The sequence below is a fragment of the Mycteria americana genome, chromosome 4 (assembly GCF_035582795.1).
Source record: "Mycteria americana isolate JAX WOST 10 ecotype Jacksonville Zoo and Gardens chromosome 4, USCA_MyAme_1.0, whole genome shotgun sequence".
NCBI classification, from domain to species: domain Eukaryota; kingdom Metazoa; phylum Chordata; class Aves; order Ciconiiformes; family Ciconiidae; genus Mycteria; species Mycteria americana.
In genome coordinates this window covers 17,678,027-17,697,910 of record NC_134368.1, presented here as the reverse complement: position 1 = coordinate 17,697,910, position 19,884 = coordinate 17,678,027, and the positions used below count along the sequence as shown (strand labels likewise).

Below are 19,884 nucleotides of genomic sequence, written 5' to 3'. Positions count from 1 at the left end.
CAAGGAGCAAAGATTTTTTAAACAAATCTATCAAATTGGAGAGACAATATAACTGGAGAGCAGGAAGCATACAGCTGAAAACATACATGGGCAACCACAAAATCAAACTCACTGGTATTAAAAAAAAAAAAAAGACGTTGAAAGAAATTTTGAAAGAAAGAATAACTGAAGACATGGAAAGCTGCCAGTATCATCTGGGGCACAGAGAGCATGTTTTATAAAAGAAGACAGCAAGTGCAGTTTCTTTAGCCTGCCAAAATGAGGACTGAAAGGTGATATATTTTAAGCTACAAAGAGCAAGCATCAGAACTGGATAAGGAGAAGTCCACTGGGACATGGCGGGGAGGGAGGGGAAAAGGGAGGAAGAGTTGTTTAGGCTTAAGAACAATTTGGCTGCCACAATCTGGCCATTAAATAATGACTGTTAGAGGAGACAGGTTTTAAAACTGCCTGTCAGTAACAGAATGGTGGCTAAAATACCTAATTGTTAAAATCTGCTTATGAAAAATATGTTACGCAGTTGCCTACAGTACTGGCAAAGTATTGTGGAAACACTCAGGAAGTCCCTTCCACACATAGGTTCCTGTAATGCAGGCATGGAAAACCCAAACATCCTATTTCATTGTTTCATGGAAAACTAAAGCCAATCCTTCAAAAGTAATGACAGACTAAAGTATACCAAAGAATTATTTTGAGATACTGGATGAAATATTTGTCCAGCATTAGAACTATAACCTAATGCTTTATACCAAAATTCAGAAGTATCTGTACAGCACCTACTGACCCTCATTAGAGTAATATAAAAATGCATGCATTTTTATGCACATTGCATGCAATGATTATTTTCCCCTTATAATAGCCCTTTAAGGTAGAGAATCATCATCACCTTTCATTTATGGAAATCTGAATTTATATGTACTTAATAATCAAACTAATTTTTAACAGACCAGCCCTACTACATAGAGCTACGTTGTATCACAATATTTACCTCAGCTACGTTGTATCACAATATTTACCTCACGTTTCTAAATAATTGTTATCTTTCGAGATTTCAAAAGCATTTTAAAATGCTTTAAAAATATTCTTGTGCGCCCTGATACTAGAATTGTCCTAACAATGCCTAATGTTCACGTACAAATTTACACCAGAGAAGAGACCACTACCATTACTTCCAACATACAGATGGAGGAAGAGCGATGGTACACAGAGGGTAAGCAGCCCAGCCAAGGTCAGCCAGCAAGTCAGTAACAGAGCCAGGAACAGAAGAGTCTACATTCAGCATAGGGTTTTGCCATGTCACAAGAGTGACACAGTAAATGTGACAACAGTATGCATTTAAAACACAGCATCTGTCACAGATATATACCTGGAAATGGGCCATCAACTTTTGTAGAATTTGGTGAAATTAAACTGCTTCCTTTTACTTTTAATTGACAACTGAAACTAAACTTCACTAACTTCCCTCCATCCTTGAATACTGTATTTTGCTGTCTGCCTGTCAGAGCCGCTGTACACAACCCTGTAAAAAGTCTTATCTGTCATTCACTGGAAAACATTTTCGATACTCTAAGTAATACTATGTAAATGTTCCTGTATTCTAACAATTATATTCCCTTTACCTCAGAACCTGCATAGAGTTCATTTTAAATAGAAAATCAAAGAAATTCATAATCTTAAAAATGCAGTTCTGCACTGAAGACACAGCAACCTAGGTGAAATCCTTCAGTTTTTACCTTCTGACAAAATGTCGTTCATTACATACAATTAGAATTTCATCACTCTACTCTGAAGAAACAAATTCAGCTTTTACTTTAAACTGTCACATCATTATCTCAATAAGCTATGACGACGGAACAGAAATACCTTGTCTGTGAGAAGTCTGGTAAGATTCTTCTGTTTTCTTGCTAAATACTGATCATATAACTGAGCCAATTTAGCTGCTAACACATGCTCACGGCTAAAACAGGGATGATGGGTGAATATCAGTCCAGAAATATCAATATCCAATTGAAACGGCCCCTGAAGATCTCCAGGTCCAACAAGATACTGATTGGCAGCTGTCATTTTTATTGCCTGAAAGAAAAAAAGAATAAAATGGATTTACAAGCCCTGACAAAACTATCTTGCAAAGAGATTCTGTGACAGAAAATGACTCAATTAGCACCACCTACATCTAACTACTGAGTCTTAAACTGTAAAGGCTTCTGTGGTAACCTCTTTGCTTTATTGACAAGTGGGTGGCATAAAACCACCATGGGTAATCTACACAACAAAATTTTGATAGCCCATATGAGGCTGAAATAAGAAGTCATCTGCCTGTACTGCAGGTTTTGCTAAGCAATGAAGACGATGACACTGAATTTGAAAAATCAAAGTCTGCTAGTTCTCTTTTTACCTGTTTGTTTAGTATCACTTTATTTCCTCTTAGAGCTGAGCTCTAAGATAAACAGTCCAGCTCTCAGAGAGCAGCTTTCCCTTGTAGACCATTTGGGTTGTGCAGAAGAGGAAATAACATTATTTGCTTCCCTATTCTAACACCAGGGAAATTCACACCAACAAAGCCCACTGAAAGCTTTCAGCAACAAAGCTTAAAGAGTCTGCTTCAACCCGCTGCAACTGAAAGGCAATCATGGCTTATATCCTCAGGTTACTGAAATCAGAAGGGAATTAGCAGTGCTTCCTGCCTGACTACTGCTGCTCCCCTCTCAGAATTCTTCAGAAGAGATTCATCAGAGATATTCTGGTACCATAAAAGATGAAGTTGTTAGTTATGTAGTGTTTGTTGCAGCCCTTTCGTAAGAACTGGAAAAAGGGGGATTGAGATGGGAATTCAGCTGTTGCATAGCTCTTTTACAGAACTGGTATAAATGGCCATGAAACACACTTAAGTCCACCTGATCCTTCCACATTCAGTTTCTCATCAAAATGTTTAATATGACATAATCTGTCATAAAAATGAGAGCTTTGAATTCCTTATGCTTTAACTATTTTTCTGCCCATAAAGGACCCCTAAGCTTAATGTGTTACTTTCAACAGTGATTTGGGTATTTACATGTCACTATTCATGTAAACATGGTGTTCTTGAAACATAAGCTCTCTTGGCCTATCTTCACTAAGATCTAAGTAGCAACCTCTTTTCCTGTATGCAGAAACACCCTGCATAGATCTGTGGTACTGAATGCATCCTGAGAATTATGTATTTGTAACCAGCATCAATTAAAGGGCAACATTCAAATCTGTATCAACAGCAGCAGACAGAAACTTTTGTGTGTCCCAAAACAGCAATCTACTTTAAAGTCTAAAAAGTCACAGTTTTTCCAAGGGGGTAATAGAGTGCTAACAAGCAGAACAATTAAAGCTTGCTTAAAGGTTTTAATTGAAACCTATTTTTATTTGTACTGATTGCACGCTGCAACTGCTGTTTGCCAAGGTAGGTACGCTGTGGTTGAGGGAAAATCAAAAAAAGACCTGAACTGATGCAACATTAACTCGAAATTAGTTGCTTTCTATGTGAGCAAACTGCATGTAAAGACTTATTTTGGAGGAGTTTCATCACTGTAAAGTAACCATCATGCACATGCCCTTCAATTACTTCTCTCTTAAGCTGCAGAGAACACCTCTGTCCTGATCACTAAGTCTGTCTACCAGCTTCTACCACGAGAAGCTTTATAGCTACACTAATATAGAAACTACCCTACTTTGGCATAAGAATATCCAAGGGTGCCTCACAGAGACCTTAGTGACTCACAGACTTGAAGCAGTTTCTCATGGACAGTCACATTATTATTTTAAGCTGCACTACCAGCTAAACTCTTCATCCTTTTGTATGCATTATTTTTACAGAAAAATACAAGTGAAATACATACTTGAAAAATACAAAATACATACCTGAAAAAGTAGAGCACATTTAAAGACCAGATGTGGAACCCCAAAAAGCAGTCAGTACTCATGGCTCGTAGCACAAAACCCTTCAGCTCACCAGGGTTTCTGGTACAGAAGAACTGGGATATTGGGTCTCAGAAACCACATATATGACATATGCCTACCTTTCTATACACTGTTTCAAGTTCTGGTGCTATGCCTTCTTCCAATGAGAATATTGGAGGCCTAGTAGAAGACTGTTTAATTGGATTAGGCAATGCTAAGATTTTGCCATCGTCACCAAACCACTCTTTCCCCTACAAATAAAAACATATTTTTATATTGTTTCTTACTTTATATAGAAATAACTTGCAAAATTGTAATTCTTATGAAAAGCAATTATGGAAGAGGTCACTGTGAATCGTTTGTGACTAAATTAACCAAAACTTTTCTAAGACACCAAAATGAAATCTTCAAATATACTACAGAGAAATTTTGAAATCAAAAGACCAAGAGTTTGCTCAAACTTCAAATATACTGAATTTTTTCCTTCAAAATTCAGTGTTACAGATTTGAAAGAAAAAAAAGAAAAAAATCAACACTTACATCACTTAACATTTAAATGTTATGTTTTCTTAAATAACTAAAATTGAAAGAATTGTAATGTTTTACACAAGACTGCCACCCACATCTTCAAATTGGATTATAAAAATCATAAAGCAAAGAACTAAAGAGCTAAATGGCAGCTCAGAGAGATCATTTATCAAAGCATCTCTCAACTCTTCTAGTCCACAATCTGAACTAATTAAACAGCATCTATGAAAACAGATGAGGTAAGTATCTTACACACCAATTGCTATCCATGGCTTCACATGTTAAACATTGTCCTAATTCATCTGTCTGCTCTCATGACCTGGATTCAAGAATAGCTTAAACCAATGCAGCTGCTAAAAAATGCTGGCCTGCCCTTTTATTCCCACACCTGGTTTAAGCTGACCTTAGAACCAAACACTGATGTGGTAACATGGTGAAGCAAACCAGAAAGCTAATTGGGTTGATGCTGGCCAGTTAAAAATTTTAGATCCAAATATTCCCAATCTGATTCACAAAAGTACCTCTGCTAGCCCACAAAGAATTCATAGAATCATAATAAAATATGAAGGGCACCTGCTGTATAGTAGCTTAAATCTATACTAAACTATACACACCTTACTGTGTATAGGAGGATAATACAGCAGGATAAAATATATCTAAGCCACCTTCATGGGTGTTTCCATAAGCCATTCTTAAAAATCTAAAAGGATTCTAAAACCTCTCCAGATAATCTATACCAATATCTAATTACCCTTACAGTCTGATCAGTAAATTTCTACATGTCTGTTACTTCATATTATATTCAGTGGACACAGAAAACAGCCATTCCATATTGCTTCCTTTTGTTATGATCTTCTAATAAATAGTAACAGCAGTGCCCAGCTCTTGCATAAGTCTTTATACATACCACTAGCTCTCACAGCATTTTATAAAAAAAGTAAATTATAATTACCCCTGTTGTAATGGCCACTAAACTCTGGCACAGACAAGTGAAGTGATTTATTCCTCAGCAGGCTACGAGCAGAGCTAGGAAAAGACACCAGTTTTCTAAGGCCCAGTCTGGTGCTCTGACTATTGGGATACACTAAAACACACTCCTACAAAAATCCACGTTTCCTGACGTCTGATACTGCTAAACATTTTAAAGATGAAAGCCCCGTATTACCATGACCATCTTACCTACTTGTCCTGGCTTCGGCTGGGATAGACAGAGCACAACTGTTCTAATATAACTATAACATAATAAAATAGTGATAAATAAAGGATTTTAAAAAGACAACTAAGAAGGTAGTGGTGACTTACTTGCTCCTGTCTGAGTATTCTGTTTTCCAAAATATTTTGATTAGACTGTGATACAAAGGGCCTTTCTCCTGTGTAAAGACCCTCATCCTCAAGGTACCTAGGCTGCATGTTTCCATGCATCTTCTCAGAAGTGGGCACTAATGAGAAATTAAATAGAAAAGCATGTAAAGTATCTTATAACTGTAGTTCTAGTTTATTAATTCTCTAAGAGCCTATGCCATTCCTAAAACAAATGGCACTGCATATTAAGAATGGTGTCAGAAATATATTCCTAACTAGGAAAAAAAGAAATAAATACATAACCAAAACAGGTCCTATTCTTAATCAGAACAGATCCACAGTTTGAATCTATCATAAAAGTGTCACAAGTCTTCTAAACATATAATTAAACATTTCCTCACCAAAAAATACTTCAAATAACTTAGTGGAGTTTAGTTTTAATGGTTGCTTGACTAACAGTGTAAAAACCCTTTAGCAGCAACAACTGACTAGACAAACATTTCTAAGCCTTTCCCATATAAAGTGAAACTTTAACTAATCCGAACTACTATTACTAGTTTGCTTAAACTACTCTTGTACAAAATACGGAACATGCATAAAAAGTCATGTTAGCCCAACAACAGCAGGCAGAATTCTTTAAAGCCTGCCTGCAGGATTATTTCACCGGTGCGTATGGGCTCAGTATTTTTCAAGGAGCAATCTCAAAACAGGGAGAGATTATACTGAGGGTTTCAATAAAATTTATCCCCTAAATTGGAATACAGTGGACCACGCTGGAAGCAGTCAGAACTAAGTTACAACACACAAAAAAAGAGGCATCCAACGTCAAATATTTTGACATCACATTGCAAGCTGTGCTGATACCATTCTGGTACAGACCACCGAGAGACAGATTCTGTTTCTTCCACTTCAAATATTAAATAGCAAGTGATATTATAAAGCAATTTTTTCGGACTTTGCAGTTCTATGGGAATAAGGCAAAAAGGTCACAGACATGATCAATGTTGACTAACCATTTCCAATTCACAAAATCAGATTTTGGGAAAAGGGGCCCTTGAATTACAAAAATCCTTATGTTACTTACATGACTCGTGACAAACTTGCCACATGGAAAAAATTGCAGATGTGGCCAAGTGAAGAAATAGTATAACGTACAGTGCACGAGCCACTCTTAGTACCTAAATGTGTGTTCCCAGTAACCTGCTGCATATGTTAAATAATGTAATAGCTAAAACCCAGTGAAAGAGGGACCAGCCATCTTGCATTTACTATAGACAGCGCTAAGGTAATTACACCAGAGCAACTGATGTACCCTGAGTTCACTTGCTAGTGTACCAGCTGGTGACCTGCTGAGATGTGTATGTTCCTAGTTAATCCATTTTGTCAGACCTTTTCAGACTTGACTGGATGATCAGCATCAGAGAACTGCAATTAAATATCTCTCTACTGCCAGAAACAGTCTGATACAAGATTTTTCAGCAGATCAAAGGGTGCCATGCTACACAAAATCCAGGAACAAAATGGATAAGCACAATCTTCATACCTGCTAGCATGCTGGGAGTGAAGAGAAATTCTTTTTCCTTTTTCAGTTGCTCAGAGTAGCTTTCACAATCAGCAGGTTTCATTACTAGAAAATCTTCGGCTGTCTGCCCTATAATGAATAGATCATCATCTTTAACTAGGCATACGTCTTCATCCTATAGTTTAAGTGCAAACGTCTCTGTTAGTTTCTCTATTTCTTAAAATGGAGATCTTTAGAAAGTATACTTTCAGAATTTTTAAGGAAACAAAAGTTGCCATTTTGTATTAGATGATTAAAATTAATTCAAGAAGTCTGAATAAAAATATGAACATGTATTCTCTAGCTCACACCGTTTCATCCTCCTCTTGTTCATCCTCATGGGTTTCTACACATTCTTCTTCTGCCTCCTCTTCTTCATTTAATTCATTCCTCTTCCTGGCTCCAGCCTTTATACTCTCTGGTTCAGGATCAAAATTGAAGGTAAAGAAATTATACGCTTCTTCAGCGGAAGGAAAATCATTCTGGAACTAAGAAAAGACGACAAAGATACTTTAATATGACATTTATAAGAAATGTAGGGCAAGTGAAGATACCTTTCTATTAATAATAGCAATAACAGCACATATAAACACTTGTCACAGGATAATAATTATTTTATCTCAAAGAGAACTCACCCAAATGCTGAAGCTGACTGAAATTTTTAAGTGATACATGAAACTTTCTCTATTGCTATACTATTATTTCATTAAATATTTCTTGCAATGTATTTTACAAAAAGTTACCTGGTTTAATTTTAACCAGCTTATTGCTTTAAATATAAACAATTTGTGAATGAGAAATGCCAAAGTTTAAATTCTGGCCATAGTGCAGGTGAAGGATATGAAGAGAAATTTCTAACAGCATTTTGCCTCTGAAGGACCCAGGCCCCTTTAGTGTAAGGACAAATCCTCTAATAAAAGAATTAACAGTAGTATTTTGTGGCTAATAAATATCAATATACTAATCTGTAAATTGCTTTAACTGCCAATTGGTGGCATTCAATAAAAAGGATTTAAACAGAAGAAACATTTTTCCACCAAGCTCCAGTAATTGCGTCCAGATGGATTTACTTGATTTTTTTTTTAAATCAAATGACCCAAAGCCATTCTTATATATGATGAAGGTTCTCTTTTTATACTTCAATTGTTGGCATACACTGTTTGTGAATTTTTAAATTAAATAAATCCCTTTGCACTGCTTAAGACTGAATTCTGTCTGCTTCTTCAAACAGAAACATGAAGCCATATAAAGTTTAAATGAAATTAGTATCTGTTATTGAAACGAAGGAACTGCTACTTACTGTTGACTTTTGCTTAACCTTTTTTACAGAACCACAAAACTTCATTTTTGATGGTAAGTGGGATTCATCCTCTTGCGTCTGGCTAAATTTATCATTATCAGACTGCATAAAAATATATACATAAGTTATAGCATACATTTACTGATCCATTAAAAAAAAAAAAAAGACAAATAGCTGAATACACACATTATATATTGCATTTTCACAGCCAAAAAAACAAAACCAAAAAAGAAACACAGTCACTGTGGTAACAATTATACTGATTTTGTATTTATTTTAAAAGGGTACATGTAATTATTACTTAATTCCTTTCTCCTGTGGGTCAATAAATAGACTGCAGAGTATCAAGAAATGGTTCATTGCATAAATGTTAGCTTACTTTCTTCACTGATTATGAGATCATTGTTTCTGCACTCCTGAACACAAGCAATCACATGCTCATCTCCCCACGGGGGAGAAATGGGGTAGCAATGCAAAATCTTCCTGTCTACAAATGACAGGCTGACAGACACCACAAGCTGGGCAGCAGTGGCAAGGGTGCTGCTGACAGACACTGCTGACCAGGGAAAGGAATCAAGGGGCTAAGGCCGGCTTCTCATACAGCCCCTGCTGCAATCAGGAAAAGCCTATTTGGTATTATTCAAAAAAGGTGGTGTCCATTGCTTGGGTGCTTAATTACAGTCTTGATTATTTATTGTGTTCTCTCTCAATTATTGCTAGGCTACTCTAAAACTCCATGGATGATACTCCTCTACCTCTTCAAGAAAGGAGGTTATCGATTTCCAGTTTTCTGAAGCCTTATCTGTCCCTACACACAGATCACTGTAAACATCGCTCCTTTGAGGTTACTTCAGCAAGTTCTCTTAAGTGATTCAAAGTGATTTTCATCAGGCCCAGCCAACATAAACACATCTAACATTCTGTTCTTCCACCTTGTGGCCTGAATTCTTAGATTAAAGGAAGACATTTCTCAAGTTTACATCTATTCAACCTAAACTTGAAAATAATAGCAAAAAAAAAAATCTCAAACCCTAGCAATCTGATGGCCAGTTGTTTAACAACGAAACAATACTTCATATATCTGTAAATACGTACAGGGAACAAAACCAACATGTGGAAAGTTTTAGATATACTTTATATAAAATCAGTAACCAACTTTAATAAGGGTATCACTTCCATATTTTCCTAAAACAAACATATTAAAACTATACTACTTAACCGAAAGCTGTGACAATTACTTTTTATAAGAAAACACTGCCAAAAGCCTCCCTACATAACCTACATGAACAGGTAAGGTAATTCTCCCCTAGACAAGCAATTTAGCCAGGCTAATTCATACTGTTTGGAATTCCAGATAAGAATGTTACTGCTACATGCTGTTATTTCCTGGACATACACATTCTTTGGAACACATTTGCTACAGGCAAGCAATTTCCTTGTGAATTCTGAAGAATATCTGGGTACAAGTTCTGCACAGGAATAGCCTTTGTTATTTATTTTTTTTTAATACAAAACTCATTTTCTAACAAAGAACATGCTTATACTAAAAAAACCCTGAATATAAAATAGTAACAAGGAAATACAATACAGTACAATGACATAAAGTTAATATCCAGCCTTTAGCAATTACACTGTGTAAATCTATATAAAGCTATAATACAGTGGTCCTTTCTGTTACAGTAACTTTTAAATACTTCAAGGCATCTTAACTGACAGAAGTCATGAACCTGTAAATGACAGAAGTTTCACGTGATATCTATACTATAATGAAAGCAAATTATTATTGTTAAATATGTACATTAAAAGCAATAATCAGAAAGGTTCCTTCTTGGTTACTAATTCAAACAACAGTATAATTTTGATCCCATTAAAATAAATGAAATTGATCTTCAAGACTATGTGTAGTCTTTGATTTATTTCATGTCTCACATTCACTTTCTCATTATCAGAATAGGAAGACCCAATGCACCTTCTTACCGCTTTATCCAGTCTGACTTCTGTTTTCCTTTCTCTGATACTTTTTAAACGCCTTGGTCTTGGACTGGGGTCTTCTTGCAATAAAGTAATTTCTGCTTTTGACTAAGCAAACAAAAAAAACGCTTAGCTATAATAGAAATATAGTAAGACCAAAGCTACAATAATTCCCAGGAACTCAACAACTTATGCACATTTGTGTTAGGGACAGAATCTTTTAACTATATAATCAGCTTAAGTGATTTTACAGACCTAGATGTTAATACCCCTTATTAAACTGCACAGTAAACTTACACTATTTCAAAATCAATGCATTTCCTTGTAGGAAATTTTTTGACAAAAACACAGAAGGATCTTGTAATGATTGTATCATTTGAATTATAAAACAATGATAACTTTTATATTATTACAAACAAATTAAATATAAACTTTAGAAAAAATACAGCAATAGAAATACACCGGAAAATAACTGTACTGATGATCTGAGTATTATTTTGGCATTAGAAATAAAAAAAGCAGATATCCCAATTCAGATTCACATAGCACTAAGCAAGCAAAATGAAGTGGGTGGTACTTATAAGACTAAAGTCAACCAAACAGGACTTCTGAAGGATTCTCACCCTTGCTGCTTTTAGTTTCTCTCTCATTCGCTCCCTAACAGAAAATTCTGCAAACCCTGTCCTCGATGTAGAAGGAACAGGTGGCAAGTCTGAAACAGAGAAAACACGGTAACATGTTTAAATTAAGTATTTTCTGAAAGAACTTTAAAATTATGTAAAATAAAACCATATATACCATAGAGAGTCCCATGTTCCAACAGAAAGAACTTGCATGAGAAAATGTGAAGGAATGAAACATCTTTTGGAATTCAGACCTTACAGACTATCACTTAAATGCCTTTAGCTGCGAGGCATCTACCTTTCACTATACACTATGAACCACCTCAAGTAAAGCATATACACACATTTTTTCTATTAAAAATACGTAAAGAATTACCTGGCATTTTATAAGCTGTTAGCCAGAGCTGTCTAGATCTAATTTTGAATGGTGATGTACTCTAAATCCTGATACAGGTGCGATCAGAACAGTAAAGAATTTAGACTTGCTTCCTTTTTCAGCTTAGAGCTACCTGCTTTTTGTAGTGACAAAATATTAATTTCTCCAGCAGTGTTTTTGTGCTATAGCCCTAGTACAATCTAAGAGAGTAAGATGCATTTTATCCTGTCCCACGTATGACTGACAGCATCATCAAGTAACTTCCCATTTCACGCACAAGCTACTCTGAGCTTTACTCGTGCCACCCCTCTGGAATCGGCAGATCACCTCCTCCAAGCTCAAGAGCAGTCTGTCCCCATACTCAGGAAGTCAAGCAAGACCTGCAGGAGGCTACATGGATGAATTAACTCAACTCACACATAAGAAGAAAACTTACAAGGGATGTAAACAGGGACAGGTGACCTGGGAAGAATACTACGACACTGTCCGATCACGCAGGGATGGGCTTAGGAAAGCCAGAGTCCACCTGGACTTGAATCTGGCAACGGATGTGATGGCCAACAAGATGGAATATTACAGGTGCATTAGCAGCAAAAGGAAGACCAGGGCAAATGGTTACTTGCTGCTGAATGGGGCAGGGGACCTGGTGAGAGTGAACACCAAAAAGACCCAAGTAATCAGTGCTTTCTTCATCCCAGCTCCTACTGCCATCAGGAACACCAGGCCCCAGAGACCAGTGGAAAAGCCTGGGGCAGCAAAAACTTACCCTCAGTAGAAGAAGAACAAGTAAGGCCACATTTAAACAAACTGGGCATACACAAATCCACAGGCCCTAATAGGATGCTCTTACGAGTGCTGAAGGAGCTGGTCAACATCACCTCAAGGCCACTCTCAATTATCTTTAAAAGACTGTGGTGATGATCAAGGGAGGTTCCTGAGGACTGGAAGCGAGCAAACAACACTCCTGTCTTCAAGGAAGAGAATCTGGGGAACTACAGGCTGGTCAGCCTCATCTTGCTGCCCAAGAAGGTGATGGAGCAAATACTCCTGGAAACCACTGCCAAATGTGTTAAGTACAAGATGAAAACTGGGAGTCATCAGCATGGATTTATGAAGGGGAAAAACTTCTACCTGACCAGTAAGACAACTTTCTATGATGAGATAATTGGGTTAGTGAATGAAGGGAAAGCAGCGAATGTTGTTTATCACTGTTTCCTGTAACACTCTTATAGAGAAACTGATGAAACATGGACTACATAACTAGGTAGACTGAAAATTGGCTCAACTGTTGGGCTCAAAGGGTTGTGATCAGTACTGCTAAGTCCAGCTGGAGGCCATTACTACCGCTGTACCCCTGGGGTTGATTTCAAACAAACAAACAAATAATTCCCACAGCCCACCCTCCAACTCCAAGAACTCATCAAAACTGTACATCCTTTAGGATCAAGTATTCTCTGCTGATCTTGTGAAACATACAAATCTGAGTTTTAAATCAGTGGCATATATTTAGATTTTTTGATAGGTAGTAAATACCAGGTTTGGACACTGACTTGGGTAATCATGTGATTATGGAAAAGGAGAATTACTGTTTGTTGCAGCCTTTGAATTGCAGCTCCCAAAAAGCCCAGGCTTTTCTTCCATAATTAAAACTGAATGAGAACGTGTCTTTGATAACCAAACTTATCAGGGCCTCCTTTTCCTTTGAAGGGCTGATGGCATTCCTCCCCCTTATCTTCCATATATCCTATCCTCTTAGATTATGATTTCTTCAGGTAGATTCAGTAAATATTAGTAGGGTGACCCTGTACCCTACTGCATTCCCTGATACCTAAATAAAAAGAATGAATAATTATCCAGTTGCTTACAGAGAAGCTATGCTCTTGGGGTCAGAAATACAAAGTAGTGCATACCTACAACCCATCCTCTCATATAAACACAAATGAAAAACATTTTAAACATACAATATAAAAGAGATTGTATGTGTAAGCAAATGGCAATGCTTCCAGCAGCTTTATGTGTTAAACACAATTACGGTGGTCTTCTGCATGGTATTTTGAGAAGGTACCCATCTCTCTCTCATGGATCACACTACCACTGTAAAAGAGTCAAGGTTATCCTCTTTATAAAAGTCTCCAAAGTATTTTTAGCTAAAAACATAGTTTTATACATCTAATAGCTTAGAAAGTTATCACTTAAGTATTTTTCTTTTTGAAAGACCTAATTAATTTCTTCATTAACAAAACTGATTCTAGCTATATAATTGTCTCCCCATCTGCACAGATCTCTTGAGTCTCACTGGAGCCCTGGAGTTCACCTGGAAATTCTCAGGAGCTTACTAAAAGTTTAACTTTGACTGATATATGCAATATTAACTTTTTAAAGATAAATGCTTTACATCCCTTCTTATATGTAGAATCCTCAGATCTTACTTTTTTCTCCTGAACTTTTGTAACTAGCTTTTATTTCCAGAAGGAACTCCATCATTCCACACAGAACACACTGGCCTTTTTACTGGAACAACTGTAAGATGATTAGCAGGAGAAAACTGTAGCTCTTTTCGCACATGTGCTTTGTGGTGCATGGCTTTTTTTTTCTTTAATTTTTAATCTGTGAACACACAACATTCTAGGTAAATAGTTTTTCTAGTTATCTCCACTTATAGAATTATATTACTTGTCAGTTCTTTGAGCCAAACACTGATTTGTTCTTTGCCCTTACGAAAGAACATTGTTTGCCAAGGTCTAAGTAAAGGGTGATTTGAGGTTTATATAAGGCATTAAATTCATGAAAAGGAGATAAAACAGCAAAGGGTAAGGGCTTAGCAGTGGTAATGTCACACAACATATATCACATTATGGCTGATTCAATATTATTCCAAGAGATTTACTGGCAGCAGAAAATACTGTATGTTGAATATACAACTTAAACATTTAAAGGCTACCTACTATACCAAAGTCAAAGTGCAATCTAATTTCTAGGATGACCTTAGTCCACTGTCATTTAGAAAAGAAAAATACATTAAGATAAACCCCACTAATACTGATTCTACTCAGAAACATCAAAAGATTTGGGAGAATCCTAATCTTTTCAAATTACACAATTTACTGCCTGTATCTGTAAAAAGAAGCATTCACTGTATTCGGAAACTTTCAAAAGAAAGAACAAGGCACAAAGTGAGTATCACTAGCATGAGACACATAAGAGAAAATGCAAGCATCCCATAACACTTCCTTAGCAAGAGGAATACTAGAGACAGAAGTAAGCAAGTCCTTAGCAGAGACACTGAGATGACACACAGAAAAGCCCATTTGCATCTTGTCTTTTCTAACAAGGAACGCAGTATGAGTAAGAACAGGGTAAGAATTAATGACAACACAGAGAACAAGATCTAGATAAATACTCATCAGACTGAGCTAATTAAAAACCATCATTGCAGGGTATCCAATAACAAACTGGCTGCAGCAAAATCAGAACTGTCAGTGATTCTGAGAAGTGATGGAGAACAGGCAAGTTGCAAAATCCCAGGCAAGTGCCTTTTCTAAGAAATGGGAAAGAACAAGCTGCAGAAGCATACACAAGTCAGTCTAACTTCAACTCTACAAAAAGGACTCAGCCTACTTGTAAATATTTAAAAGAGAGTAAAATAATAAGCAACAGAAGGCCTAGATTAGGCAAGATCAAGACCTATCAAGCCCATTTAATGTTCTTTACTATATATTCTACCCATTCTTGTGAATAATGGAAAAAGCATACATCTCAACTTTTGAGCCTGCCTTATAGAAAGTGTCTCTCACTAGGAAATATTTTGATTAAATGACAGGAGGGGTGGGGGGCACATGCAAGTCACTGGAAAACCACATTTAAAGAGACAAGCGAGTAACAGTTAATAAATTCAAACCCTGTACCGAGTAGGTGTTTTCAGGGTCTGCCTCAATCTAATGCCTTTAAAACATTTATTAATGGTTTGAATGATGGAACAATGTCTATCTGTGTATAAAACACGCAGGCAAGAACTGTCAGAAGTCACATTTGCTCAAAGACTGACTCTAAAGAGTTTTTGGAATGGAGAAAAAACTTCAACATCTTTTACAACTTCAAGCCCACAAAAGGTTGTTGCACACAGAAAGGCTCTCTGTGTCTGCTGGAGATGGAAATGATGGACTCTAATTGCAGTAGGTAAGGTAGCTACACACTGGAAAAGCTTTTTACCTTTTGGGGTATTCTAGCATTGGAATTGAGTCCCTTAAATAGTTATGGAACCTTAACTGGTGCAAGCTTTTAAGTTAAAACAAAACAAAAAAACCAACAAAAAAACCCAAAACAACCCAACCAACCAAAAAAACCCCACCAAAACCAGGTATCAAGACTTAAATAGAGTTGAAATGACTTAAGGGGAGAAGTTGGTCTAAGTTACCTTTTGATTTACCTTCTGTGACTTTTTTCTACCATTGTATTCTGTTCAGTTAGCATGTAAAAACATATTCTATTTCATTGGAGCAAATACTTCATTTCTATTCCATTCTGATAAATGAAAACTAGAAAGCAACAGATTAGAACCTGCTTTTGATCTTCCGAAATACTTGACAATTGCTTGTACCATTTTCAGACAAGCCAGGTTAAAGTGAACAGCGTAAACATGCAAAATTAGTTCAGAAACAATCTGCCACTACTTTAAGCACATCTTAAAGCATCAGAACTGATGTTCTGTATGCAGAATTCTTTATAAATGAATCAGTTCCTTGTGACAGCAGGGGAATTATCCTTTCTGTACATAATGAAAAACATTTTAAGGCACAGTAAAATTAATTCAATGTATTAATTATTGTGGGATTCTGTGGTCCCTTGAAAAAAGGACCACAAAAAACCATATTGTTACTTTATTTCTCTGTACATACGTTTTTCTGCTTATGTGAATGGGCTCTACAGCCAACTAATTTGTGCTTAACTTCAAAATATATTTTTGAAGTGAAAGAATAAGACTGATATCCATGAGAGCATTACTTCGCAGGATCACCATCACAGGTCTGTATCAAAAAAATTTACACCACATTTTACATTGGAAGTGTCATTATCCTACAATGGCTCCATATTTTACTTTGGCCAGATCTAACAAGCTTGCTGGATAGTCAAACTGAAATTAAGCCAACCTGCAAATGTCATCTAATAAGTTTCTCCCTTGACTTCACCTGCATTCGGAGGAGCCCAAACCCACTAGGTCTCTGTGTGACTTCAAAGCTCTCTACACTGACACAGATCCAGAACTGCTGCAAGTATCTTGACACCAATCCCGTATCTGAACAGGATGCAGAAACCAGGCATGAGGGAAAGCAGACAGACAGACATTTATGCTGTCACCAAGCATGAGTTACCTGAAAGAAAATAGGGAATGGTAACTTCCAGCATAGGTCCTAGAAACGCTTTTGGATTTTTCATGGATACAAGCATTGTATAAATGCATAGCAAGACACTCCAGAAACTGCAACCAAGTAACTAACAAATTCAAAAAACCCAACAATGAAGAAAAAGATTTTGTAACACTGTAGTTGTCCTGGCTTCACAAAGGAATAACTATCAGACATGTGCTTTTTATTTAAAGCAATTCTTCTTTTGTAACTCTTATTTATTAGTCTGACTAGTGGACTGACATACAGCCAAGTCTTTCCATTTAAGAAAGGTATATAGGCATCTAGGCACACACATAATTAGATTATAGTAAAATAATAAGTTTCTGCCATTGGACTGCATTAAAAAATAGTAGAGACGGATTGAAAGTGAGAAAGAGACTGCTTGAAAGACTAATAGGGACAAACAGACAATATGATGAATATTAAGTGAAGAAATAGTTGATGGATATGTTTCAAGATAAGTTTGCCATAGGTGGACCAGAATGAGAAAATGATCATACCATGCTAGCATAAAATAAACCAAGTATTTGAGGGACATCACAAATTGATAATTCCACAAACGTTACCTACTTCCCACTTCTGTTATAATACAGTTCCCTTTTCAGAAAAAGTGTGTGTGTGTGTACTTTTAACACCACAAATTTAAGATAAGCAATGAATATGGTGACAACCAAGACAAACTAAAAAAGCCTAGTAATAGAGGGAATGTGTTATCACAGGCACTAAAGCAAAACCAAAACAAGGTAGTAGAGGAAACAGTCCATGTAGAATTTTTCAATGGCACCTGGAAAAAGGGGGTGGGGTGGTGTTACTTTTTTTTTTTTTTTAAAATGGTTAGTTAATCACTTGGCAAGACAATGATAAGCAGAAATTCATACACAGATCATCAGTCTAGTAAAGCCAGCGAGGAACTGAAAAGAAATCTACTTTTACGTTATGACTGGGCAACACAATAGCAAATGTCAGTGTCAGCATATTCAAAAGCTTAATATATAGAAGATTAAAATTGAAATTATTTATCAATCTGTCAGACTGAATTCCAGGGGAAAAAAAATGAAATAAGTTTTGGATAGATGCATGAAGACTTCAGCTCAAGGTGCAGTCTTTCTCAAAATTTAAGATGTAATTTTAAAAAAATAAACAAGATAGATAAATTACACTGCAATTACGTAAACCACTGATACAGTCTATTCAGAATACCATATGCAGTACTTTTCACGCAATCATACAAAACTAGCAGAATAATAGGGATTTCAGAAGCAGCAACAAGAACAAGTAACAGGGCAAAATACTTAAGAAAACAAAACACTTATCACATAAGGGAACTAATGGCTAGTTTTCTTCTCAGAGTACTGCTGTGCTGTTCTGTTTATTCTTGGAAAATGAGCTTCTGTAAAAGAAAACAACCATCACTAGAGGGTGTCTCTTGATTTCCCCATGCAATCAATTCTGAAAACTGTTTGGACTCCATCTGTCAACAGTGTATCACTTCCTAGCACAAGTTAGCACACTGAGACTCAAAAAACATTCAAAAGAAAAGTACACAGGCCTTGAAAGAGCTGGAAACATCCCTAAATTGTAGATGTCTGTAACAAATACTGTATTTTGCTAAAATGAGTTTAAGGACCATAAATACATTTTATTTTTATAAACCTTGATATTGATGAAAAACTAAGCATGTTTATACTTCACTGGATTTTGGTTTTATGGACTTTTTAATACTGTGTTTTTAATTAGCCCTTTTATGCATCCTATTTAGGTAAGCCCATAAAACCATGCAGTAAGATTCACAACATTAATGTTGTCCAAAGTATTTAAGAGGAATATTGCAGAAATTCTGCCAAAGAAATTGGAGATTAGTTTTCAAGTACCAGCAACTTCCATTCTTTCCAAGCCTGCAATTAGACATTCACCTCTAACAGCTTCCCACTCTCTTGCACTCTCCTACTTTGTGACCAAATATAGTATTTCACACGTGACAGTTAAAATAGCCCATCAATAAATCCATTCACCATCATAAGCATGAATAACACTTCAAGCACAAAATATGAGGTTCACGTTCAAATATGTAAATACTGCATGTCTACACTAACACCTTTGAAAAATGCTGTGTATTTTATGAAAGTACATTTCATAATCTACTCATGTTTAAATACCCTAGGAGCATGTCTTTTGAGTGCAGCGCTCTGACTGCATACATAATGCTCCGAGCCGACTTGGCATATGACAGACACCCCTCCATCCCTACTCTAATACTGCGAATGAAAAGAGAGCCTAAGGAAGCTCTTCAAGGACAGGAGTAATTAGCGCGCACCACGCTCCTCCCCGCACACGTGGATCCCGCAGCAATTTGTCTATGAGCTGAAGGCAACCCAAAGCGGAAACACTTAACCCAGGTAACAGCACTACAGCCAGGGCAACGCTGCCGCTTTGGCTCCGGGGCACCGCCAGTCACGGGCAGCCGACGGGCTGCCGCCGGTGCCTCAGGGCCATGTGGAGCATGGCGGAAGCGCGCCCCGCCCCCGGCCCCGCCCCACCGCGGCCGTTGGAGAGTCACTCACCGCGCAGTGCTGCGGGGGCAGCGCCGGACGGGGCAGCTGCCATGCTGGTGCGGCTCCTTTCCTCCGCCCGCGGCTCGGGGGGACAGACAGCCTCCGGCAGCTGCAGCGGGGCAGAAAGGGAGAGGGACGGCGCATGAGTGAGGGGAGCCGAGACAGGACAAGAAGGCGGTCCAGCTCCTGCAGCCGCTGTCGTTAGGGCCCCGACCCTGAGGGGGGAGAGCGCGAGCGGGCATGCGCGCCGCCGAACCCGGCGCCTTGTGCGCAGGCGCGGTAGCCGCAGCGGCCCGCTGGCAGCCCGCGGAGGGGGGTGCCCGAGGCCTCCGCAGAGCC

At 37.4% G+C, this 19,884-nt stretch overlaps 1 protein-coding gene across 7 annotated transcripts in view; it reads right to left on the bottom strand.

The window, feature by feature from the left end:
* Window positions 1-19,884, bottom strand: part of CC2D2A (coiled-coil and C2 domain containing 2A) — a 66,462-nt gene that overhangs the window by 43,923 nt on the left and 2,655 nt on the right. For all 7 annotated transcript variants that reach the window (XM_075499777.1, XM_075499773.1, XM_075499779.1 and 4 more), the window contains 9 exons: window positions 19,555-19,654; window positions 11,213-11,301; window positions 10,596-10,697; window positions 8,619-8,720; window positions 7,630-7,806; window positions 7,301-7,454; window positions 5,758-5,894; window positions 4,047-4,178; window positions 1,864-2,073 (listed from right to left, as the gene is read on the bottom strand). In XM_075499777.1, coding sequence (XP_075355892.1) covers window positions 1,864-2,073; window positions 4,047-4,178; window positions 5,758-5,894; window positions 7,301-7,454; window positions 7,630-7,806; window positions 8,619-8,720; window positions 10,596-10,697; window positions 11,213-11,301; window positions 19,555-19,597 — 1,146 coding nt within the window. In that variant the 5' untranslated portion in view covers window positions 19,598-19,654. The remainder of the gene's footprint in view (window positions 1-1,863; window positions 2,074-4,046; window positions 4,179-5,757; window positions 5,895-7,300; window positions 7,455-7,629; window positions 7,807-8,618; window positions 8,721-10,595; window positions 10,698-11,212; window positions 11,302-19,554; window positions 19,655-19,884) is intronic.